Source organism: Siphateles boraxobius, unplaced genomic scaffold (genome assembly GCF_051911475.1).
Source record: "Siphateles boraxobius isolate OS27281-9 unplaced genomic scaffold, OSU_SipBor_1 9, whole genome shotgun sequence".
Taxonomy (NCBI): domain Eukaryota; kingdom Metazoa; phylum Chordata; class Actinopteri; order Cypriniformes; family Leuciscidae; genus Siphateles; species Siphateles boraxobius.
In genome coordinates, this window is record NW_027509219.1 from 8,746,846 (window position 1) to 8,772,736 (window position 25,891).

Sequence of the window (25,891 nt, forward strand, 5' to 3'; positions counted from 1 at the left end):
GTATTTGCGGACAGATATGGTAGTTTGGTGATGAATAATGGAAATACAATGACAGTCTTTGTATTGCAGGTGGATTGGAGATCGTGGATGGATTAACGAATGGAGGACTGAGAACACACCCCGACGAGGAACAAGTAACACTGCAATAACACTGCAAGCGAGACCTACATCTCGGTGTCCAGCCTCTTCCTCAAGGTACTTGTAAGACTGGAAAACTAGTTGAGGAACGATCACTCCTCGAGTGGACAAAGGACCCTGCTGAAAATTACCATTTGAGCTCACTCTCGTGCACCATTCGAGACGCAAGTCTCACCCCAGAATCATTCTAATCTACATCTTTTACCTTGACCCCCCATTCTCCCCCCACTTCTTTTCCCTCATGTTGAAATCATCTGAAATTCATCCAAAATATATATGGTTTTAATGTGAACAATTATCATGCAGTTTTATACATGTTTAGTATCATTTGAAATGTCTCAGTGCGACTGGTACAAATGTCTCATTCCCAAAGAAGTAAACCAAAGGGTAAAAAAGTTCTTAAGGTTTCAGAAATATCTTGCACACAGAAGGGTGTGTCTTACAGACAAATGTTCAGAAGGTGTTACCTCAATGCAAATTTCCACTGTTACACTGGCAAATGGCTCAATGTCAATGTCAATAACTGACTTTGACATTATTTACATTAGAGTTAAAATGAATAGTCAAACATTCGCTCACATTTAATGATGCACGGATATCATTAAAACCTTTTTCATTTTTGGAGTCAGATGAAATAACGAGTTAATAGGCTACATATGAGAAAATGTATTGAATTTAATCAAAAATACTTTGCCATGAGAAAAGACAGCAACACGTAGAGACCTTCCGTGCTGGTCAGATGCCGGACCTTGGGCCGATCGAGCCTGAGTTTACATGCTGGACGATCTGGGTGAGTCTCACGTAAGTAAGTGTAAGTAAGAGTAAGTGGCAAGGAGGGCTGGATCTAGGATGTTATCCCTGGAGACCCATGAATGTTCTTCTGGCCCCTAGCATTCCCAGTCCTCGAGATACTCTAAACCAGTGGTTCTCAACTCCAGTCCTCGGGACCCACTGCTCTGCACATTTTGTATGTCTCTCTTAATCTCTCTCTCTTTTGTATGTTTAACTGGTAGGTGACTGGGAGGTGATCTGACAGGTGATGGTGAAAGGGCCAACATATGTGGGACTCAATTTCTCGCAGGGCAGGTGCATTTTAATGTCACGGGTAGAGAGCCAAACCTTCGGTCCCTGTTGGAATGTTGGCGTTTCGTCTCTCCAGACTTCCACATGGGTTCTTTGTCTGCACACTGCTCTCTGCAGATGGTGATGTACAGTGTCCCAGACCCTCTCACTCTCTCCGAACCAATGATCGACTGATGGGACATCAGGTGGTTCCCCCGACCATGGGAACAGTGGAGGCTGGTAGAGTACGCACTTGAAGGGATTGAGTCCAGTGATGGTGGCAGGCTGACAAATAGAGTTCTGTGTGTATTAGGCCCAACCTAGGAATTGGTTCCAAGAGTTCTGGTGGCCATGGCAAAAGATTTGCAGGACGTGCCCAATCTCCTGGATCTTCCTCTCATCTTGCCCGTTTCAACTGTTTGTTGATATCCACCGATTGCGGTTCCACAGGGCTGTCAATGGATGTCGAGTTCACCGGAAGTGGCTGTACTGGTCGAGGAAGATGACGGAAACATCCTGGGACACAGCTATCGCCTCATTTCAGGACTTCTCCAGTGGTCCAGGATAGGTCTGAGTCGTGTTGCACTAGCCACGGGTGCCCTAATAATACCAGTGGTGGAATTCTTCAGAACCATAAAGGGGATTGACTCACTGTAAAAATCTCTACATGGTTTCTGCAGATGGGTTTTCCGGTTATCGACTGAACTTGGTATTGGGTTTCAGTCCATCGCCCATGAGTGCAAAATGAATGGGAGTCTATGGAGCTAGACGGCTAAATTTGTCTCTTTCACCCGATTGCCGTTTGGAAATCTCAGATTTGATTGTAGGTTTTGCAAGTTCAACATGGGTTATAGGTCGAAAGTTGAATGAACAAGTTCTAATGTCCTTTCGATTTCTTACAGGTTGAGTTGTTGTTGCCCATTACACGCTAGCATTCTGCTAATGAACGCTGATTGGTCAGTGAAGGACTGATTACGACCATAGATACCGCTTGATGGCATCGTGGCATCCGAAGCGGGACCAGAAAATTTAAAATTATGTGTATTTTTGGCGTGGTCTTTTAAAACAACAAAACAAAAACGCTTCTAGCACGTGTATTTACATTGTGTCAGCTGGGTTGTCAATGCCTCAAGAGAAAAGAAAGTGCAGAGCGCGAAAGCACCGAAGTGACTGAAGGATAGCCATAAATCAGTATCTCTGGTCGTACGATGTATATGACGTCATTGACATTTTAAAAGACTTTTTAAAGCAAATAAGTGACTCTAAAAAATCGAACACCCAGCAATGAGTAATTTCTTTGCATCTCCTTTCGAATACAACATTCAAATTACTAGACAAAAAATGATATCCTGAGAAAAGTGGATTTTGAGGGGTATAGCTCCATAGACCTCCATTCATTCTGCACTCGTCCTGTGAGCGCCCTCATATGGAACCAGAGTGTAACTGCAATTAGTTCAGAAGCCGGAAGTTTACTGCGAGTGAAAGTTCTCCCCATATTAGACATTCTCTGTCAGTACTCTGATAACTGTGTCCTCTGTGATTGGCTAATGGTGGAGCCTGACTGATTTGTGACAATACTATATTGTATATAAAAAGAATATAATATACAATATATAATACAAAAAAAACCTATTAATACATTTTGAAGTATTGACATATATCCCTGTGATAAGATCTTTATTAATCAGACAGAAAATTAATTTATTAAAACATTTTTTTGGTAACAATTCGTTTTGAATTTTAAATCTGAAATCTTTTAAAATTTGCCTGGGGAATTCTAAATTATTTCTGTACTTTTATTAATATTGTTATCTTGTGTTATCTTTAATCCACATCAAGAGAGATTTAGAATATTTAGAGAGAAATTTAGATTATAATATGTTTATTTAAATGTTTCTTAAATGTTAGACACTGACACATACAGTAAATACTCACAACACAATAAAAAGCAACACAAACATCATGATGCTTAATTCTCAATGATCAGCACATATTTAGCTAAATATTTTGATTTTAATATACATCAGTACTTTTATTTGAGGAATTCAAAAGGTGTGTTTTTTTTACAATTAATAATTTACAACTGGTTGTAAAGGTTATGTTTAGATCTTATAATTTAATTACTGTCAAACACACAGCTCAAAACAAGCATGTAATTACCTAGCATGGTTAAAAAATAAAGATACAACTGATCTTTAAAACTGTGCAAAACTATGGAGGCCCTAATGGCACATCATGTTGACATTTTTCTTTTCCAATTCTTCTGTATTCGCTGGGGAACACAAAATGTTTTTGCTATGGAACGCAAAGTTTCTCAGGGGAATGCAAAGATACAAATCACACTACAACCTTGACATCATTAAATTTCATTCAGAGATGTTTGACAGTCAATCACCGTTTGCGGATATGAATGAGAAGTGCCGTAAACTGAATCATACCTGTTAATTGTCTGTGACTTCTTTTAGAAAACAGCATTTTTTTTTCAGTGTAAACTCTAAAAATAGATAAATCCAAAATGAATGATTAAGCGCAAACATGTTGAAGATTAGCTTTTGTGTTCTCTCACAGAAGTCTCTCGGGTTGATGCAAACACTATACTATGCAAAGTTTCTTAGGGGAACGCAACATGTTTGCTATATCAATAAACCTATATCAAATAGACCAAATATAAACCTATATTTGCTATATCAAAATAATTTTTGATCATGACGTCAGTACATCATATAATTTCTTAATGGCTCGAACACACTAATACTTGATAATTTAGAACTACAAACTGGGATCTATTACAGTCAAAATGACACTTTGTTTGGGAGGGAAAAACTACAAATATGGAGCATGTTTCTTTGGGTGTTTGTGTCTCACAGTGGCAGTAGCTGACAGAGAGGTTTGATGATAATTCCCAGCACCACTCCTCTGCCCAATCCCGAGGCCTTATCCAGCACCTTCAGTCTGAGGGCCAGATCTCCCAGAATGCCCTGCTGCTCCTCTGGTTCCTGAAAAAAGAAGTCTTCATTGAACACAGGGTTGCAGCAGTTCCTGATGATGGCGCTGTGTTGCCTCTGCAGCTTGCCTGGGGTGAGGCTTAGGGTCAAGCTGCAGGTCAAAGGTCGAGGGTCACCAGCATCTCTCAAGCCTTCCACCGAGACTACGCGGATGCGAATTGTCATAGAGCACCTGGTTGCACTGGACCTGAAAGCAGAAATGCGCACTCGGCCTCTCTGAGGAAGAGGAAGCACGTGTTCCTGATGGAAGCGTTCCTGGCAGTGCAGCATGTCCAGTGGGAACTGGATGGGCGGGGCTAGATTGGTGCAATGGGACGTTTGAATAACTTTAGCATGGTGATGCACTTTTGACATGGAATTTTTGTCAGGAGTGGAGTGAACTTTATTTTTCTCATTTTTAGAGGCTTGAAAATCTTGCTGAACTGGATCTTCAGACAATGACTGTTCGCTGGTGAAATCCTCTCTTCTGATTGGTGGAGGAGTGGAATAAGGGGAGGAGTCAGCAGAGGGCGTGTCACTCTCAGTGCTGGCCGCTTTCAGCACTGCTCTACAGGAAAATTTGGGTGTTTTGATGGTCCTTCGTTCTAGTGTGTAACTGGTGAGTGTCGAATGGAACAAAGACTCTTTGCGACGCGTATTCGGACTCTCGAATAAACCGTACTCATAGCATTTCAGTGAATATGGAATGGGTTTGAGTTTGTTCAAGGCTGCTTTAGATTTGTTTAGACTGGCTCTCAGAGGCTGGGCAGTACCAAGTCTTGACAATGATGTTTTTGCTGAGCTGGGAACTTTCTTTTCTTCGTTCAGACATAGCACAGTTTTTCCTGCTTCTGGCGTGAGGCATTGCTTGGTCAGCTTGGGCGGCAGAAAAAAGTCAGGAATATTATCAGGTGTGAGGACGTTGCAGTGCAGTTTATTGAGGATGCTGGTCTTGGCTGAAACCTCGTCTTTATGTTTGCTGATGAGATGATTAATCTGCATCGGAAGACTTTCTGCTCCCGCCTGCACTTTCTGAAGGATCCACATTGTGATTGATAATGCTGGTGGAAAAACAGTTTGAAAAAGTTAATAAACGTTTAATACTATTTAACGTGTATTAACTAATGCACTTTACACTATACACTTATACTTAGTTTATTCGGTAACACTTTGGAATACAGTTCTGTCATTAATGAATAATTACACAAGAAGAAATGAGTAACGCACTATTAACATACCATTAACTAACAAGAAACTCTGATTAACAAATTAGTAAGTAATAGCGTTCAGTTGAATGCGGTAGTTCACTAGTAGTAACCAATAACTACTATACCTCTCAGAGAACTACTAAGAACTACTACAGGTTCATTATTAACATTAATAATGCATAATGTAATTAATTCTAAAGTGCAGGTAATGGTTATCCTCTAGTAATGACTCAAGTATTACCAAATCCTTCAGAAGGAATTACTAATGATTTGGATCAGTATTCTAAAGTGAGGATCATTGTAACCCATTAATCATGGTAACCAATTAATTTTCAGACACACTACTTGCACCATTTGTACTACAAAGTGGTATAAAATAGTGCATAAATACATAAATAAGGATGCACCTATGATAAAAAAATATGAATCAAAAATATTGTCCCGACATTTTACACCAACATGACCATTTCTACTGTATAATCCTCATTTGAACAACTATCTTTTATCTTGTGCAAATTATTATAACCAGCTTAACTTATAAAATTGAGTTACGTTTAGCATTTTCTTTTATAAGTCACACACTAAAACAAATCTAAGAAACATTTATATGTGCAAGCAGTAATAGTAATGTATTTATATTGAGAAGGACCGGTTCATTATATTGAATTTAATACAAGAAGTAAGGTTACAGTTGCCTCCATTAAAGGAGTTGAAGGCAATTTAAAAAAAAAAAAAAATTCTATAAAGTCAATGTCTCAAATAAGCCTAAAATTATTGAAAAGTAGTGATATAATAGTTTTAATAAATGTTATTTTTACTGAATACTTTTATGGTACCAATTCATTTTAGCCACTCATTAATTATTTTGATTGTTCTTGACTTATCAGTTGATAAATACAGTATTTATATTACAGTATTTTAGTAAAAATGTATTATTTGAATGATACTTTTTTAATACAATACTGTATTTATCAACTGATAAGTCAAGAACAATCTTCAACTGGACACTTTAATAAAATAATATTCATCACTTATTTAAAAAAATCAAAACACAATTCTTATTTCTTATTATAATCATAATTTACTGTTGCAGTTCTCCTAACCTCACAGTCAAGATACAATCTTGAACAAGTGACAGCTGGTGTCTGTTGTTCATACATTTTTTATAAACAAAATCAACAGCTTTAATCAACAACTCAGTAATAAAATGCATATAGTAGAAGTAAAAATGTAAACCTATTACAGTACTTATTAATATACACTACCATTCAAAGTTTTTTTAATTCATATTTTTAATATTTTACATTTTTAAAATGAATAATAAATATTTTCAGCAAGGATTCATTAAATTGATCAAAACTGTGAGTAAAGGCATTTATGTTACAAAAGATTTCTATCTCTAAATAAATAAATGCAGTTTCTAAACTTTCTATTCATCAAACAATACAGAAACATGTATTGGTTTCCACAAAAAATTTAAACAATTGTTTTCAACATTGATAATAAGAAATGTTTCTTGTCAAATCAGCATATTAGATTGATTTCTGAAGGATCGTGTGACACTGAACACTGGAGTAAAATTCAGCTTTGCCATCACAGGGATAGCCTAAATTACATTGTAAAATATATTTAAATAGAAAACCGTTATTATAAACTGTAATGATATTTCATATAGCCTAAATGCAGCCTTTGTGACATAAGAGACTTTTTTTCAAAAATAAGAGACTTTTTTAATACATCATAATTCATAGTTCATAATACATTTGTGTTAATTTATACAACAGTGTATTACATGCAGAAATTCATATAATCCTTTATTAATAAAAGCTGTGAAAGTATTGTTGATCTCAAATGCATTAATAATAATTCATGCTAACAAATTAAAGTGAACTGTAACCAAACTGAATTGTTTTTTTGCCCTTACCTGTTTGGATGATCTGTGGTGGAGTCGCTCATCTGTGAGTGACTGAATGTGTAAGTTTTAGTGTTCGGTTTGGTCTGTTCATCATTTCTTTCAATGCACAGCGGCCAATCACAGCATAATGTCCTATAAGCCAGCTCTCTCTCTCCTCTGTGTGTAGCATAATAGGAATGGTTTCCTTTTGATCTAAAATCCCCACAACTGGTTTCAGACAAGCTCTCGCACCCACTAACCTACCCCGAAACAGTTATATCACAGGGATCCACACTGTTCTCAGATCAGATGTGGATAATGATTTCCCCACTAACATTTAAAGGTCAAAAGTGGCATCATTTGTGTCACTTCAAAGATTAACCTTTCTTTAGAAAGCAGTCTGGTCAGGCTCTGTTCTCCGGTTCAGCCTTCATGTAGAGGTCAGAAGTCCCGCTTCCCCGCTGACCAGTCTAGTTTCCTGATTAAAGGTTGACGTCAGGATTTGGGTGGGTGGGATTATCCACAAAATTTGCTTTCTTGCATGCCAGTCTGTCTGTAATGAAAATTTCAATAAGATTTTTTATTTTCATTTTTTACAACCAAAGTTTTAAATTCAATTTATATATTCTTCTTTTTTTTTTTTTTTAGCAAGGACACATCATACAGTTTCCACAAAGATATTAAGCAGCAAACTGTTTTCAGCATTGATAATAATAAGAATTGTTTCTAGAGCACCAAACCAGCGTTTTAAAATGATTTCTGAACTAGGATCATGTGACACTTAAGACTGGAATAATTGCAGTCGAAAATTCAACTTTGCCATCACAGGAATACATATTTTAAAGTATATTAAAATAGAAAACAGTTATTTTATATTAATAATATTCCACAATTTTACTGTTTTTACTGTAATTTGGATCTAATCAACAGTAAGTCGCATACTTGCTTTGCAGCAGCAATAACCAACAGCAGCAATTCATATAGTTTTCACATGAAGTCATGCTTATAGGAGGCCAAAAAAGGCTTTCCTCTGCTGCCGGCCAGTCATTTTGACCAGTTTTGTCAATATACACCTTATTGATGATGCATATACTTTGTACAGGCAAGCAGATGAACACAGAATAAAAATGCAACACAAGGTTTCATGTTAAGCGTTTTTTTCCTCATCGAAAACCATTATAAAGAAAACGTGTTGCCTTAATTTTCTGGGCTCATCTTCTCGCCTGTATAAAGTATGTATCGTCAAAAAGGTGTAAACTGATTATGATCTTTTAATATCACTGGACATTAAGGCACTTTAAGGGTGAGTTGCACCGATAAGGACTAAGTATCTCCTTAGCCTAACATTGGTTCATCCTCCGCCTATGCTGCTTGATCAGGCATTTACAGTCCCCCTGTGGTGAAAATCAAGCTTTTAATGTTGTTTAAATTTCTATGTGTTTTTTTTAATATGCTTTAAGAACAACCATGTGCAAATTCACACGTCAAGACCATTGCTGAGTATTTCCAGTGAGTGAGTGGAGGCGGTGCTAATTTGCATATTTATAGAACCACGTATACTAAATGAGGCAAGGGTGTAGTTTTTTTTTCAAGAACAAAACTTTTAAATATGTCATTTAGGTGTTTAAGGGTGAGTTTTAAGGGATACAATTATTGACTGCAGGGGGACTTTAATTCTAACAGCATTTCTAAATTCCGTAAAAATAGGGCAATGCGATACGTTTTAGAACGTTCCGGTGTTTTTAGTGATTGAATTACTGTAGCCGCAGCAGATGCTGCATGGATCACAAGTGCCCAAAACTTGCATTTTGATCACATATATGGAAAATTGACATGCTTGTGCAAGTTCTATGGCTATTTTGCCCTCCAGGACTCTACAACAGTCATGTGACTGTAAACTATGAATAACAGCAGCAGCAGTGCAGCAGATCTATTCCAAAAATACATTAACATTGCCATATCCATTACCACACCAAACACGAGAGCTGTCATGAGGTGCCAAGAGTTGTCATGACAGAAATTATGTTTATTATTAGTGTTTTTCACTGGTTCATATTATATGGCACATTGGGCTACATACCTCACGCATATGTGTTTAGATGATAATCACATGCATTAGGCCTATTGTTGTTCATTTGGAGGTTGTTTTATTCTATCATTGTGAAACTACTGAAGACATCAAGTCAAAACACATACATACCAATACACAGTTTCACACAACAAACATTTGGTTTATATGATTTCACTGAGTATTTTTTTTCTTTTTACTGATGAGTTGAAACATTTTCAGTGAATCGTGGAGTATTAACAAAAGGTATTATGTTATTTAGCTAACATTATGATTATTAGGACATAATCATGTTTGTGGGGCAATTATAATGGCAATTGTACTGCTATTGGCATCGAATACAGTCCTGCAGCACCACCAGGTGGATTTTAGTGTTCTTATGTGAAATAATAAGATTATCTCTGGTAGGGGATGAGGCTTGGAATTTCCCTGTAATGGTAAGAAAACAAATAAATAATAATTAATCAATTTAATTTATTCAATGTCCATTTTACATGAAATAGTCTACTGTTGGAGTTCAGATGTGAATTAGGCTAGTTTCCAACCTGTAGTGGACAGCAGAGACAGCGTGATCACATAAAACCTATTGTCTTTTACCAGTGCTTCTCATGATTAACCAAACACATCTTTTTGTGATTTGTGATTTAATATAATATATTATTTATAAATATATTCTTAACGACTTCTAGGGCGATTGAGTGTTCCGAGCAGCATCAATGTCATATATATATATATATATATATATATATATATATATATATATATATATATCAGATGACTTTGCTAAATTAAATTCACAAGATGAAGAAAAAAAAAATAACAAGATGAAGACGTCAGGTAACACAACATTAAAAATGTAGGCTACCATAGTAAAAGTAAAAACATAAAAAGTAGCCTACCATAGTAAAAACATGTAATATTGAGTTAATACATATAAAAACACAAAACAACACATTCTCGGCGGTTTCACAACCAGCTTTGCAATGTTGTGGCATCTGTGAGTGACGACACATTGACTGACCGTTCCAAAATGGCGGGCTCGCCGACGTGTCTTTAGCGGTCGAATGTTGAAATCTACATATACATGTCTGTGCTCTAATCGCCCCCTGGTGGAAAGTATCAGTCTGTCTCATGTAAATCCGCTACTCCTTACTGGTGTGGTCACGGACTCGCGTCAGTTTCTACGTCACTCACGACATGCGGATCTTCTGTTTTGCATCTTTCCCGTGACAGTCTGTTCTGCCGGTGTCGGGTGAGCACGATAAATACGCGCCTTCAGCTTGAGAACGAAGCAGCTCCATTAATGTGCCGAGTATGTATTTCTATAGATACCAGCACACGCGATGCTAGGATGAGCGGCATGTCTGTGTAAAATGATAGGCAAAAAAAAAAATTCAGACCATCCGTCTAGTTCATCAACCAACTAGCTGAAAGCTTAGCTGGCAGAGATTACTTGCTCATAAAGTCATCTAGTCAAGTGGAAAAAGTATTTCTATTTTTTAACAGCGACACAACAGATTATAACATGAGGCGTAAGTACTTGTCTTGAGTAATTGTATTTCATTAAGTTACTGTGCTACTGCTGCTAGTCAAGTAACGTTATACTGTTGAAACTGATTAGTTGTTGTTCTTCTTCTTCTTCTTCTCTCTCTCTCTCTCTCTCTCTCTCTCTGTCTCTCTCTCTCTCCATATTTTTAATTTAGTTATGTGCTTTTGTCGTTTTTAATATATATATTTTAAAATTTCTATGTAGCTTTAATGAAGTGTATTCCCATTTTATGAAGTCATTAAAGTTATTTATTTCAGTCAGTTGCCAAGGCAGCATTTATAAGTTTTGTTCAAGCTTTAAGCAACATTTACCAATTAAATTGTTTTTAATCTAATATTTCATTCATCTATATATTTCATTTAATATTTTATTTCAGCTTTATTTCGATTACCAAAATAATTAAATTGTTTTAGGGTACATTAATGTTTACACGATGACAGTCCTAAAAACGTAAAAGTTTTTCATTTGCGTTTTTTGAGTACAGGTGACAAATTGTCAAAATGAACCTACTTCACATGGATCTGCGAAAACAACTGAAAACGCTGTCGCTGTATGTCACTTTGACTGAACACGCATGCGCATGACGTCACCGTTCACAAATTCACGTTTTTGTAGTTTATACGGAGACATTAATAACAGTATCGTTTTCAAAAACTTGCACTTTGAATATCGTTTGCGTTTTTAGGCCCCCAAAACACTGTTGTTGTGTAAAATGAACGTCCAAAACGCTTAAAAACTTTTCTGTTTTAGTTGAAAATGGTGGTGTAGCCTAAAGGTGTAGTTAACAATAACAACACTGGTTTCAGATTACTTGTATATTTTTGGCTTGATACTTTCACCTATTAGAGTAAAATTTTGACATTAGTTGCATTAGTCTTCTCTTCTCTTCTCTTCTCTTCTCTTCTCTTCTCTTCTCTTCTCTTCTCTTCTCTTCTCTTCTCTTCTCTTCTCTGTTATGTAAGTATGTCTCCCACCACTGTACTTGTGGGAGCTCTGAGCTCAAATATCTCCTTGTTTGAGATCCCAGTGTAGCTTTTACTGAATGCAGGGCACTTTGTTTGGCTTTGTGTTTAATTTAGTGGGTGTGTCACTATCTGTTTGATTTAAACAAGGTTGTATTTGAGTGAACTGTGATCCTTTACCTATATGTGTTTTCTTTCACATTCTCCAGGTTTCTTCATTTCAGAGCTCTGAGGGAAGAGCTGTCATGTTCTGTGAGTGTACAGGGATCTGAAGTTGCAAAGTTGCCAATGTATAATTCATTAAAAGCGAAGTAAATCGCCTCTGGGCAGTGCCTCAAACCGAAAGATGTGTTTGCTTCATCCAGTTGTACACCAATGGATATAAAAGACTTTATAATGTCACCAGTCTTCTTTACGGACTTCTTCCACTTCAGGCTCTGGAAACTTTGACCCTAAAAGTGCTCGAGAAAGTTGGCTTTTGGGGAGTCCACTTCCCTTTTCCAATTTATTTATTTTCTTCCTGAAAGAAACTTAAAAAAAAAAAAATGGGCCCTTTTATTTCTCCTTTTAGTAATCTGCTATGCATGCTGTTGGGCATTTCTTTCACTTTGTGGGTCACACTGCTTTTGGTCTTCATCATTGTTCCTGCCATTTTTGGTCTGTCTTTTGGCATCCGTGGACTCTACATGAAGACACTGCTCAAGGTGTTTAAGGTGAGTTGGAAGATCATCTTGTTCCATTTCAGGATGGTTAAAGGAATAGTTCACCCATAAATGACAATTCTGTCATTAATTACATTGACAGCTCCGCAACTACCACTTTGCCGCTTCAAAAAGTTCATTAAGAGATTGTAAATCTTCCTTTCCCTAAGTGGTTATTCCACTTGTCAGGCCCCCATTGTAAATAAGAACTTGTTCTTAATGACTTGCCTTTAAAAATAAAGGTAAAAAGTAAAACTAATCCATATAAAATGAGCAGTTTAGCCCACATTTTCTGAAGAGACTCGATTGCTTTATATGATAAACAGATTTAATGTAGCCTTCTATTCACATTTAAACATTGATCAGCAAACATAAACAGAAGCTCAACCTAACATGCTTGACGCACGAGAACAAACCTCATTTGTTCTTACAGAAGCTCAAACGTGATGCGTAACATGAGAATGAACCTCATTGGTTATGGCGTGTCAAGCGAACATACTTGAGCTTCCGTTTAACACAACTGATTTGTGAGTTGATTAATGTTTATGTGAATAAAAGCCTAAATTCAATCTATCATTTAAAGCGATCAAATCTCTTTAGAAAATTTGGAATAAACCACTTATTTCATATGGATTAACTCTACGATCTCTTTATGAACTTTTTGAAGTGTCAAAGTGGTAGTTGCGTAGCTGTCAAAAGAGGAACATAAAGCTCTCAGATTTCATCAAAAAGATCTTCACTTGTGTTCCAATGATGAGGGTAATAGGTTTGGAATGACATGATTGTGAGTAATTAATGTCTCACTCAATGAATCAATGAAATTTCATTGTTGGGTGAACTATCCCTTTAAGAAAATTGTTCTTCTGACTGATTTATTTGTGGGTTTTTGTTTTGCATTTATTTATCGGATACTATAGAGTTGACAGTAAAGTTGGGTTGAGATCTTTTGTGATATTTGCTAAAGATTACATATAAAAGTGTTATTAAAATATGCAAGTTTTTAAATATCAACTTTCGTCTGATAACCGTTATGATATTACATCTCGATATGATATATACACTGCGAAATTGTCCCGCTTATGCGGTTACTTGCCACATAAGTAAATAATTGAACACAGTATTAATTTGACATATTTTATTACTTCAAGATGACTCTCAGTACCTGCTTGAGCGCTCTGTTATCAGTTGTAGCGGTTTTTCTCATGCAAAAACAGACCACAAAATTTGCAGAGAACTGTGTGAAAATATAAACTAATGGTTTTGTACAAAGCATGGACAAGTTTGTTAAAAAGGACTGCCAGTGACAAGTTAACATAAGCAGACGATGAATCTACTCCACAACTACTAAAACAACATGTTTACACCCGACTTGAGTGGCAGGACCCGAAAAAGCAAATAGAACCCATTATAATCATTGATGCGGTCTACACTGGACGTGACAAATCCCAGTTGTTGGGGGCGGGGCTTGAAAATATTTTACTCTACAAAAGGGAGGCCTGGCATAAAAAGTTTAGGAACCACTGCTCTAAGGCATATAAAATAATATTATAATGGTACTACTATGATACTTATCCAAAAAACTAAGGTAACATGATATTTTTTGAAACTCTTTTATTTATGGAGTGCATTTGATAGTGTGAACTTCTCATGTGCTTACAGAACACAATTATATTTACATTTAATCATTTAGCAGAAGCATTTATCCACAGTGGCTTACAAATGAGGAGAGCAATATAAGGAAGCAATCAAACTAACAATAGGGCTGCAATATTCAAGTGCTGTGACCAATCCCAGTTAGTCTAGTACAGCACACTTAGCAAGGTTTGTTTGTGGTTTAAAAAAAACAACATAGATATAGAAAAGTAAGTGTTAGTATTAATGGGTCAAGTGTTGATGAAAGAGACATCTTCAGCAGTTTCTGGAAAATGGCTAAAGACTCAGCAGCATTGTTTGAGTTAGGCATGTCATTCCACCAGCTTGGAACAGTCCAGGTAAATGTCAGTGAAAGTGATTTTGTGCCTCTTTTAGATGGCACCACAAGGCACCGCTCACTTGCAGAACACAAGCTTCTGGAGGGAACATAGGAGGGAACAAGCTACTGAAGTAGTGAGTTTAGGTACAGGGGTGCAGAGCCAGTGGTTGTTCTGTGGGCAAACATCAGCTCCTTGAATTTGATGCGAACAGCGATTAGCAACCAGTGCAAGTTTATTAGGTGAGGTGTTACATGGGCTCTCTTCGGCTCATTAAAGACCACTCTTGCTGCAGCATTCTGGATAAGTTGCAGAGGTTTAACAGTGCATGCTGGAAGTCCTGCCAAGAGAGCATTACTATAGTCTGGATAGAAAAGAACTTGGACTAGGAGTTGTGTAGCATGCTCCGAAAGGAAGGGCCTGATTCTCTTAATGTTATATAGGGCAAATCTGCAGGACCAGGCAATTCAAGCAATGTGGTCTGTGAAGTTCAACTGATCATCAATCACAACTCCAAGGTTCCTGGCTGTCCTGGATGGAGTTATAGTTGACGAACTGAATTGAGAATTTGTGATGTAGTGTTTGTTTGGCCGGGACCATAAGCAGCTCTGTCTTTGCAGGGTTTAGTTGAAGGTGGTCCTTTATCCAGCAAGAAATGTCTGTCAGGCAGGCTGAGATGCGAGCAGCTACCATTGGATACTGTGTCATCAGCATATCAGTGATAGGACAAAACATGTTTCTGAATGACAGATCCTAGTGATGACACGTAGATGGAGACACCTCACTTCTCCACGACATCCTGAAGGACCTACCTGAGAGGTAAGACTTGAACCATGATTGGAGTGCGGTTCCTGAGATGCACTTTGTCTTGAGGGTTGACAGGAGGATCTGGTGATTAACTGTGTCAAAAGAAGCAGACAGATCCAGCAAGATGAGAACTGAGGATTTGGAAGCTGCTCTTGCCAGTCTCAGAGCTTTAATAACCGAGAGCAGGGCAGTCTCAGTTGAGTGTTCGCTTTTGAAACCAGACTGGTTGTTGTCCAGGAGGTTGTTTTGTTGCAAGAACGGTAGATACTTGGTTGAAGTGTTTTAGCAATGAATGGAGGAAGGGATATCAGTCTGTAATTTTATAGATGTGCTGGATTTAGAGTGGGTTTTATTGTGAAGGAAGAGAGGAGGAATTGACATGTCTTATTCTATTCTGTCCATCTTGATGTAAATGGAGTTGGGAGTTCACTGAATTTTTTTTATTGGTCCTGAAGCTACAGGAAGTATGAACACCATTTCTGTATAAGTAAGAGGCCAGGTACAAGAAATGATGTCTGGATGATGAGGACATGTTGCTCAAGTGCACATCTGGTTAATGTTTCTTAAAAATGTCTGATTTGTTTTTCTTTTGCTGACACTCACTATATATCATAATCATAAAGAAGTTTAGAGACTGGCTTGGGGTTAAGTGAAGAGCTCAGGGGCTGCTTCACTCCAGCTGTGCAGTCTCACTGCATGTGGCTTTCTTTTTTCTGCCTGACACTATGGCTCTTTTGCAAACGAGTGACTTCCCATAATCCTTTAACAAACGGGTTCAGTGACGCAGAGAAATTCTTGAAATAATTGCGAAATTCTCGTCAAATTTCATGTAATTTGGGTATTAAAGGGCACGTATTATGCCCCTTTTCACAAGAAGTAAAATAAGTCTCTGATGTCCCCAGAGTGTGTATGTGAAGTTTTAGCTCAAAATACCCAACAGAACTGTTTTTACAGCATGTTTGAATTGTCACTTTTTGAGACTGAGAAAAACGCACAGTTTTAGTGTGTATCCCTTTAAATGCAAATGAGCTGCTGCTCTCGGCACAGGGGGCGGAGCCTCACTAGCCCGCACTCAGTGTCAGGACAATCTCATCTCACCCAATGATAATATCAAAACAAAAACTTTCAGTAGCAGTGTTCATTTCGACCCGGACAAAAATTACTACAGAGCCAGAGAATATGCTGTATGGAGATAGAACGTATAGTTTAGTTCAATTACGGTTATAACTTTTTTTATCTTGCTTTTATCCACTATTTGTACAAGCCTTTTGTTGTGGACCTTGTCTGAAAGATGGCCAAAAATGTACTTATGATTTTTATGAAGTTTATTGTACATCACACAAAAGATGAAGAGTCAGTTTTACTCTGAATAAACACCGTATAAGAAATGCGCATTAAAGTCTTATCCATAAACCCTCTCTCTCCCTTTCATTATCATCAACATACACAGCGAATTAAACAGAAACACTTGTTACAACTTACAGTAAACAATACACACCTTTCAGGGGGTACTTAATAAACTGGTAAACTTTATATCCGTAAAATGACTCTATGAACTGTAATAAAGTGCACGCTCTCCCTTTAATTTCTGCCGTGATCAGTCACGTTAGGCATATCGCTCCGGAGACTGTAAGCTGGAACACGAACAGTTGGTACAGATCCATCCTCGAGTAACAACGGGAGTAAATGAAGATAGCTATGTTCATTCTTACATCTTATAACAAAACACTCAATCGCTTAGGAGACATTCTTGTCTACAGCTGCTCCGGCATTGAAACAATGGCGGACTGTGTTTAGCTCATTGAGGGCGGTCTATGCTACGACAGCAGTGTCAGTCAAGAGTCGTGGGAGGGGCTTGTGCAAAAGTACGTCACATTGTCCCGAATTCTGAGAACGGGTTGTTCTGAGACAGTGCTTATGATTTATGGGGATTTATGAAAAAACACTGGGTGGATTGCCAACACACCATTATGTTAATGCCAACACACATCATAAATGCCAACACACATTTCATTCAAACACCGTGTAAAAGTGATTTTTGCATAATAGGTGGCCTTGAAACAGCATTCAGCTATTAAAAGCTATTCAATTTGTCACATTTAAATGTCAGTGATGTAACTTGGCCAACCTAGTAACGGTGAAATACGATAGATACTATTGTTGGACACCAATTAAAAATGAATAATAATTATAGAGTTGATTCCCTTTTGAATCAGAATAAATTCTCGAATTATGTTTAACATTAAAATCTTTATTAATTAATGATATCTGCAATATATTCATGTTGGTTCTGTTCTGTTTACCCTAAGGGGGGTTATTGCTGCTCTCCCTGCTGTTATCCATGCTAGGCTGCATGGATGCGCAGGGAGTTCTTGCCCATAACAGAACCATATCACCAATCTTAACTGTATGCTGCTAATTGTCAATCATATTTGACGATAGTGGTCCTGACAGAAAGAGTACAATTTAATTTACATGCTAAAAAGTGCTATTCCTTGCTGTGTGTAGCACCTACGGCTCTGCAGGATTTGAAGCACTCCAGCATTAGAAGCAAACATCTAAACACTTTGAGCTGTACATTTAGGGGCCATTTACACAACACCGTTTTCAGCTTAAAACTTTGGATGCATTTACAGGGGGCTTGAAAATGCAAACTTTTGAAAAAGGGTTACAAAGTGCAAATTTTTGAAATTGATACCGTTATCATCTCTGTATAAACTACAAAAACGTGTAGAACTATTCAGTATACAGGCACGTGTTTCTTTACAAAGTGACATCGCCAACTACTGGCCTGGCATGCATAAAGTGTTTTTAGTCATTTGCACGGATCTGTGTAATCTGTTATTGTTTTCACAATATTGTCGTCTGTATGCAAAAAAAAAAAAACCGCAAAAGAAAGTCTTTAACGTTTTTAGTACATCATTGTTGTCGATACAAACTTACACTTAGGATTGCAAAGTTTTACTGTCCCCTGAGCACCAAGAACAACATTATGACAACTGTGACGTGTACTCTGTCCTTAACCTCAAAGTATTACATATTAGAAGAATCCCTGGTTCAAAATATGACATTGAAGCAAAACCTGTGGTAAATTTTGCAAGATATCAAAACCAGCCCCTCAGTGTTTACTGATTCTCAGTGCAAGTCAGTTGTGTGTATTGTGTGCTCCACATGCCTGAATTAACATGCTGACATTATTTCTCCTCCCACAGCTTTTCAATAAAGTGCTTGTTGTTCCTTGGGGGAACATTCAGTGTGTGTGCGTGTGTGTGTGTGTCTGTGCTGCAGTCCACCTCAATGTGTTTTCAAATCACGAAATAAGCAGTTTTATTTTAAGTGCCATTATGATGTAATCCACAGAGGAAGTATAACTGATTTATTTTGCGGTTTATTATTTATTAATGACTGGCTGACTGCACATTATCTGCTATAATACATACTAGATATTTTCCCCCATAATTAGATTTTCCATGCATGATCAGAGAGTTAAATATGATTATAAATATTTTAAATAATAGATGTATTTGAATACAATAATTAAATATTTAGATCACCCCTAATTCTTTACTAATTCTTTACTTATTAAGATAATTCTTAACTAAATTGTAAGAACAATAGTATTTTGCAGTGATAACATTAAATTGAGTTTGTTTTTCTTTCCTTGTTTTCCAGTGGGCCACAGTAAGGATGGAAAGAGGAGCCAAGGAGAAAAACCATCTTCTGTACAAGCCTTACAGTCTTAATAGTAAGTATATCAGTGTCTGTGTAAACACTGTGTACAATTACACCTATGGGAAAATGATCTATTGCTCCTGTGTGCTCACCTGCTTGTTAATCTGAGTGACATTGCTTGTCTTCTGTGCTTGGTTGATCTCACAGGACTTGTACCATGGTTGTTTTTGTCAGTTGACCTATCCACAGAAAGTTCAGGCAACAATTAATTACAGTCACACTACATTTGTGTCCCATTTGCTTGTGTTTGCATTTGCTTGAGTTGTTGCACGTCATTATATAATGTTTTAACTCTTTTTTTTTTGATTCAAAGAATTTATTTATTTACAAATTATTAGGGAATTTACAGTTAAAGACCCAAGGACCAGATATGATTAATTAAGACCAGGAGTTAGAAGTGCAGTCAATTTAAGGCCCCGTCCACACTACTGCGTTTTCGTTTAAAAACGGAGAATTAAAACGAAAACGATCTCCGTCCACACCAGCGTTTTAGCTGCGTATTAGAATTGATCTCCGTCCACATTAAAACGACTGAAAACTCGGATCACGTGACCATTCTCCAACACTGTGCATGCGCGTGCCGGTGTAAACAGGAAACGGATGGACTATTCCTCAGATTTGATGAGGAAGCAAGTAACGTTAGCTACCTCTGCAAAGATTAGAAAATGTCGAAGACCAGAGATTTCTTTTCATGGACCGCCGCTGCACACGGGAATTGTCATAGATCGCTCGAATAATAGTTTGCCTCCGGCGCATGTAGGCAGTTATAGCATTGTAAAATGCAGAATTTGCTTGCACAACAGCTGCTAACAAAGACATCAAAGTCAGTAACGCTTGTAATTCGTTATCCATGTTGCACTCACTAACATCAGCTACGTAGTCCAGGATGTTTTTGTTTGTTTTCTTCCGGTGACGGGACATGTGATGGGTGGCTGACGAATCAGGGAAGGATACGTCATGGGTGATGACACCCAATCATAGAGCCGAGCGTGACCTTCTACGTCATCGTTTCTAAACTCCTCCGTTTTGTCCCGTCTACACTAAAACGCCCTCCGGAGATTCGAAACGAAAAACGGAGCTGCAGCGTTTCTAAACTTCTCCGTTTTGGGTCTTCGTTTTTCCCGTTTTAGTGTGGACGGGAGGTGCAAACGTAGCAAAAGGTCTCCGTTTTTAAACGAAAACGCAGTAGTGTGGATGGGGCCTAAGACAAGAGTCAGAATTATAATAAATCAAAGAAAAGTTTTACAGAAGATGGTTAGCAGTTTCATCAGGCAGAAGTCAGCTTCAAGATTCACAAGGAGATCATAGGCCGCCCTGTTATAGTTACAAAGATCACAGCAATTATACCCTTCACCAAGGTCTAAGCTACATCATTGCTTCAGGTTGAATGATTCCGATTGGCTAAGCTATAGATAAACATAGTACATTTCCACACATGGACTGATAGGTAGTAGCACATCTCCATAGTCTATACGGCTGCCACCAGGACCCTGTGTTAGGTACGAATGGCCCTCCGAGGTCACAACACTGAGTGTCTAGGCGCCAACATGTCAAAGAAAACAAGTCAGCCAATCTCCAATAATGCCACTTGTCCCTTATTCTGTAACCAAGACTACTAACACACACATAGACAGACACACAGCTTCTTCAAGGTTGGATTTGGTTGGGCTCTAACTATAAACTGGAGATTCTTCACAAAACATCAAGATAACATGTTCTTTCTCTCAATGAGAGGACACTTTAATATAGAACAGGAAAGTAAATGCTAAGAAATAGTCATTTAAACTATTGGTTCCAATCTGTGTGACCTATAGTCATCATAGTGAGCTAGAAGAACAGATATATGTTTTAACACGTTAAAGACCTTTCTCAAACAAAACGAATCCATATTTCATTTCTGGAAGCTGGGCTAAATGAGCAAACACTGTTACTGCATTCCTGGCATGGGCCAGACCCTCAGTCACTTCATCACTTCATCAGAATACATGAAAAGAGTCATTTCAGTATTCACACTGGTAACTTCTATAACGAAGTAAAATCTCATAAGCTTAGAGAAGTCATTCAACTCATTTGATATATTGATTAATAACTTATGGATTCTAGAATCCACTCTCTTCAAAATGTATTTATTTACGCCCTAGACTGCTCTGTTATATAATGTACTGAATTTTGCTCTTCACAAAGACACTCTATGTTTGCATTATCATTTTATCTCAGGCATTATCGCTAAAGAACCTACGTCACTGGAAGACGAGCTCAAAGAGATTCGGCGAAACGGGAGCAGTCGAGAGTTGGATGGTTCCGCCTCCTCCACCACAGGCCCCTCCCCTTCCGCATCAGAGTTTGAAATGTCAGACACCTTCTACTTTTGCCGCCGTGGCATTGAAAGCATCGTAGATGATGAGGTTACCAAATGTTTCTCGGCAGAAGAACTTGAGTCGTGGAACCTGTTGACCAGGAGCAACTATAACTTCCAGCACATTAGCACCAGACTGACAGTGCTGTGGGGTTTTGGCGTCATCATCCGTTATGGGTTTCTGTTGCCCCTCAGGTGAGCAAGAAGAAAAACGGGGCTCGATAAAAGTCAGAGATATTAAAATTCAGGCTGATGCTAATTATTTATTTCATTTTATGCCCAATAACCCATAAATGGCTGATATTATAATTCTATGGTGTTTTGTCTAACTAAATTAAAAATAAAATTTTAAAATCAAAGTAATCACTAATTCAATTTTTTTTGCATCACTTCATTTTAATGTACAGTATGAAAAATGGATTTTCATTTTGAGGCTTACCAAAGATTACATTTGACAATGTTATGAAATTACATTTAGTGAGTGATGGAGAACAGGGATTGAGCAGCACAATTAAATATCCAATATTGGCAGGTATATATCCGAATCTCTCATTTTGATAATAATAATGGATGTGATACCAATATATTGTGCATCCCTAGTAAAATAATACAAATAACCCCTTATTTATGGAATAATCAGATGTGAAGATTAGCAAGAAGAATTCTAAAATAATAAATAATAAAATGGAGGCCAATGCTAACAACAAACAAGTACTAAAATGCTTGAGGTACTGCGGTATTACCATTGTTTTTTGACACATGTACCATGCTAATATTATGTCTTTTCGTACATGTACCATGGTAGTGCCTTGGTTATCTTTGAAGTACCTTGGTGTGCAAAGTAACACCATAGTATGCAAGAAATTATTTTATTATTTGCCCTGACTGAGTGCTGACTGACACAGTATGTTTGCACAGTATGAATACTACAAAAAGTATTCAAATTAGAAACGGCTGCTTCATGAAGAAAGGAGCAGAGGGCACTGCTGTTACTCTCATTTACATGTCTATGGAAAATACATAAAAGATATATGGTATTATTGGGTACATTAACTACTTTTTGAGGTCCACTGTATATAATATAGCAAAACAGAAAAGAAAAAAAATAATGCAGCACTTGTAAACTTTTAATGGCTTTGTGAAGTGCTGTCAGAATAAATATTAGTTTTGGTTGGCTGATGTTATAATTTGACATCATACTAATTGGTCCATTCTGTGACATTTGCTCTGCTTTGGCACACAAGTCTGAATTTAGTGTCTTAAAATACAGGCTAATTCTGCTGCCCTTCAGGGCCATATGGAGCTTCTGGAGGATTAATGTCAGTCAGGGCAATGGCCTTAACCCACATCCCTTAATAGAAACACTTCACCATCCTGTGTGCACATTTGAGATGAGGAAGAGTGCCTGATATCTGAGCTCTGTTTAATCAGATGTGCCCACCTGGGGAGTGTGCGATTAATTGCACAACTGCATCCATGAGGTCAAAGTTATGGTGCAGTGGGTAGTGCATGTGCTCCTGGAGTTATGATCATTTAACTAATGTAGGATGTAGGTTTGAATTCGACCTGCGACAAATTCCTGTTGGGATGGGTATTGTTTGAAAAATATTCAATTCCAATTCTACTTATCGATTCCAATTCTAATACCGTTAGACACGATTAAGCGGTAGAGATTTTGATGGTCTCTATCGCGGTTACGGTCACGTGGTGTTGCCGTGCTGCGCCTTCACAAAAACGTATCATATGAACGTGTTTTTAAGCCTTTTAAAACAAGTAGTAATTTTAAACAGTTTAAGTGCAGTAAGCAGCAAAAGAGGACTATATGCTAATGCTATCGGTATATGCGTGTAAATACTGAAATCTTTGGGCTTAAACGGTCCACAGTTTTAAAATGCCTCTCTTTGCAAGTATCCTCATAAACACAGTCTTCTATGCATTAAGTGAACAATTGTGAAAGAATGCGCATATCAGTATTTAGATCTGCGCATTCGGTTTTAAAGTGGCAACAGTCACTGTGCCATTAATGTTAATCAAACAATCTCATTGCTTTACTGAATTGCTTTTGTTACTTTAATAAGAATATATAATGTAGTATAAAAATTATAATATAAAAATATAATATTAGAATATAAAAGTAGAATATAAAAAGTAGCCTTTTTTGTCTGTTCTATTGTAGCTTTTTTGTCCTATTGCTTGTAATTAGTTTCTTTGTTCCTATTTTATCACTGATTGTTTACTTATCTTCAGTAAGCATGAGTTTTTATTTATTTATTATTTTTGTGATATTTATCATTATTGTGAAATAATATGGCTAATTTTGTAAAATAAGATTTTGGTTATATCGACCACCCCTAATTCCCAGTTTCGACTAAAAACATTGAATCAAACATTTACATATCAAACATATTTATTCTGGCGAAACGTTTTGTTGCAGCTGATTACCCTGAATAAAAATCAGCAGCCTAAAGAACACTAATGCTTTTTTATGGTTTAAGCAAAAATACCACAGAAAAGACAACTGGACTAACTAATATAAATTTCAAACATTATTAAAGATTACCAAACAGTAATAAAATAAGAACAAAGCAACAAATTAGCAATAGCACAACTGGTATTGAAATTGTAATCAAATGTAAAATAACACTACATACTTTTATTTTTATAAATAAAATATAGATGAATCCTTATTCAAGTGACCAAAGTTATTCATTCAAGATCAGTGGGTGAATTTCTTGTTCTTTTGTTCTTTAATTAACGTTAATGACAGCTTGCAGCAGGTATATTAGGCTGCTGTCACTTTAGCACCTCATGCTGGATCCAAAACTCTGATGCACATGCGTTTTCTTTCTCAAGTGTTTACATTTACTTAAGACAACCTGCTGTGTTTACGATAATATATGTCATTATTTTGTGAGCATTCAAGATGTGTACGAGAGCTCAATTCAGTATTGCGCACTATATAAGAGGCGGATGTATGCACAAAGAAAACAGCGTGGCAGGAGTGCAGAAGTGAGTTTTCTTTCGTGTCTTCTTGCGCTTGAAAATGGTTTGAAATCACATTAAAATGCGCACACAGGAATCAATAAGAGGAATCGAAATTTTCATTTTATTACCAGTATCCAATTCCTGACCTTAAGTATTTTCGATTATTCACAGCCCATAATCCAGTCCCTCTCTTTCCTTTCATTCATTCCAGTTCTCTCTTATTTGTATCTCCAGTGAAAATCAAAAGGCAGAATGTAAAAAAAAGTTTACTTTGATATTAAAAGTACACTCAGTAATTTGTTGCGAATTAAAAAGGTTCTTCACATTTTTTTTTAAATAAAATAATTTAATTAAAATTCTACAATATTAAAGTGATATACACTTGTATGAGATGATGACAGTCTTCTAGAAAAATATGTTTTATTCTACATGGAGCATGTCATACCTGAGAAATGCAAACAAAAAGGTTTGAAGGGTAAATTTTGTAATGATTGTTCCAATGTTTGAGTTGAAATGTCTTGTTTTTTGGTTTATCAGGCTAACATTAGCAATCACAGGAATAAGCCTATTGGTTGTCTTCACCACCATTATTGGTCTTCTGCCCAATGGGAGGTAAGAAACTTGATTTTATATTTTTAAAAAAAGCCTTTTTTGTCATTTATTTTGCTTTCTTATACTAGTGCCTGACCAATCTGTGAGACCAATAAATTGTCAGATATTTTGAAGTCAGTTTTAAGTTTGTTCAGGAGTGTGTTTTAATATGTATGTTAATGCATCCCTGTGTGTGTTTGCAGGTTGAAAAATTTTCTCAGTGAAACAGTGCACCTGATGTGTTACCGTATCTGTGTGAGAGCGCTGACTGCTATCATCACATACCATCACAGGTAAAACGCCACATATCATACGCATGCTTTCTGTAAATCTCCAACCATCAGGAGCCTTGGCATTATGGGTCAATGTACAATCTGACAGTCACATGTTTGCAATCACACACAATCATATACACTCAAACAGACACTCACAAACCGTTCCATTCCGTGCCAACCCAGACTAGCCGGTACGGATATGTTTTCATTTTTCACTGTGGGGCTGATAACAGCGCTCTTTTGGAATGTACTGTAATACAAATGCGCCAGTCACTTTTAATGCAAAAGTTTACAGATGTATGATAGTTGAACAGCAACTGGGTTTATGGAAGATGATCAGATATTTCACAATCTCACAAAAATCAAATGCTCACAATTATTCTTGCTGTCAGACACTATCAATCAGCCTATAACACTCACACATACACACACAATTAACCCTTTCGGAACTTCTTTCTCAAATACACACAAATACATACATTCACCATTGCATAGCGTCCGTCAATCAAACACACATTCAAACACATACTTGCACAATCTCTCACACACACACACACACACACACACACACACACACACACACACACACACACACACACACACACACAC

General features: G+C 37.1%; 2 protein-coding genes across 3 annotated transcripts in view; one reads left to right on the forward strand and one right to left on the reverse strand.

The window, feature by feature from the left end:
• Positions 1 to 3,444: 3,444 nt before the first annotated feature.
• LOC143732428 (C2 calcium-dependent domain-containing protein 4C) lies at positions 3,445 to 19,213 on the reverse strand. The gene is made up of 3 exons (XM_077223493.1): positions 19,168 to 19,213; positions 7,317 to 7,839; positions 3,445 to 5,245 (listed from the first exon to the last, which is right to left on the reverse strand). Exon 3 carries the CDS (start codon positions 5,229 to 5,231, stop codon positions 4,062 to 4,064), a length of 1,170 nt encoding a protein of 389 aa, XP_077079608.1. The 5' UTR covers positions 5,232 to 5,245; positions 7,317 to 7,839; positions 19,168 to 19,213; the 3' UTR covers positions 3,445 to 4,061.
• The window catches only part of LOC143732425 (glycerol-3-phosphate acyltransferase 4-like), a 44,489-nt gene continuing 29,140 nt past the window's right edge, over positions 10,543 to 25,891 (forward strand). For both annotated transcript variants that reach the window (XM_077223489.1, XM_077223488.1), the window contains exons 1-6: positions 10,543 to 10,886; positions 12,075 to 12,578; positions 19,016 to 19,088; positions 21,293 to 21,626; positions 24,954 to 25,028; positions 25,211 to 25,300. In XM_077223489.1, coding sequence (XP_077079604.1) covers positions 12,411 to 12,578; positions 19,016 to 19,088; positions 21,293 to 21,626; positions 24,954 to 25,028; positions 25,211 to 25,300 — 740 coding nt within the window. In that variant the 5' untranslated portion in view covers positions 10,543 to 10,886; positions 12,075 to 12,410. The remainder of the gene's footprint in view (positions 10,887 to 12,074; positions 12,579 to 19,015; positions 19,089 to 21,292; positions 21,627 to 24,953; positions 25,029 to 25,210; positions 25,301 to 25,891) is intronic.

Excerpts from the sequence above, each read along its gene's own strand:
- LOC143732428 (XM_077223493.1), bottom strand. The coding sequence starts at position 5,231 with ATGTGGATCCTTCAGAAAGTGCAGGCGGGAGCAGAAAGTCTTCCGATG.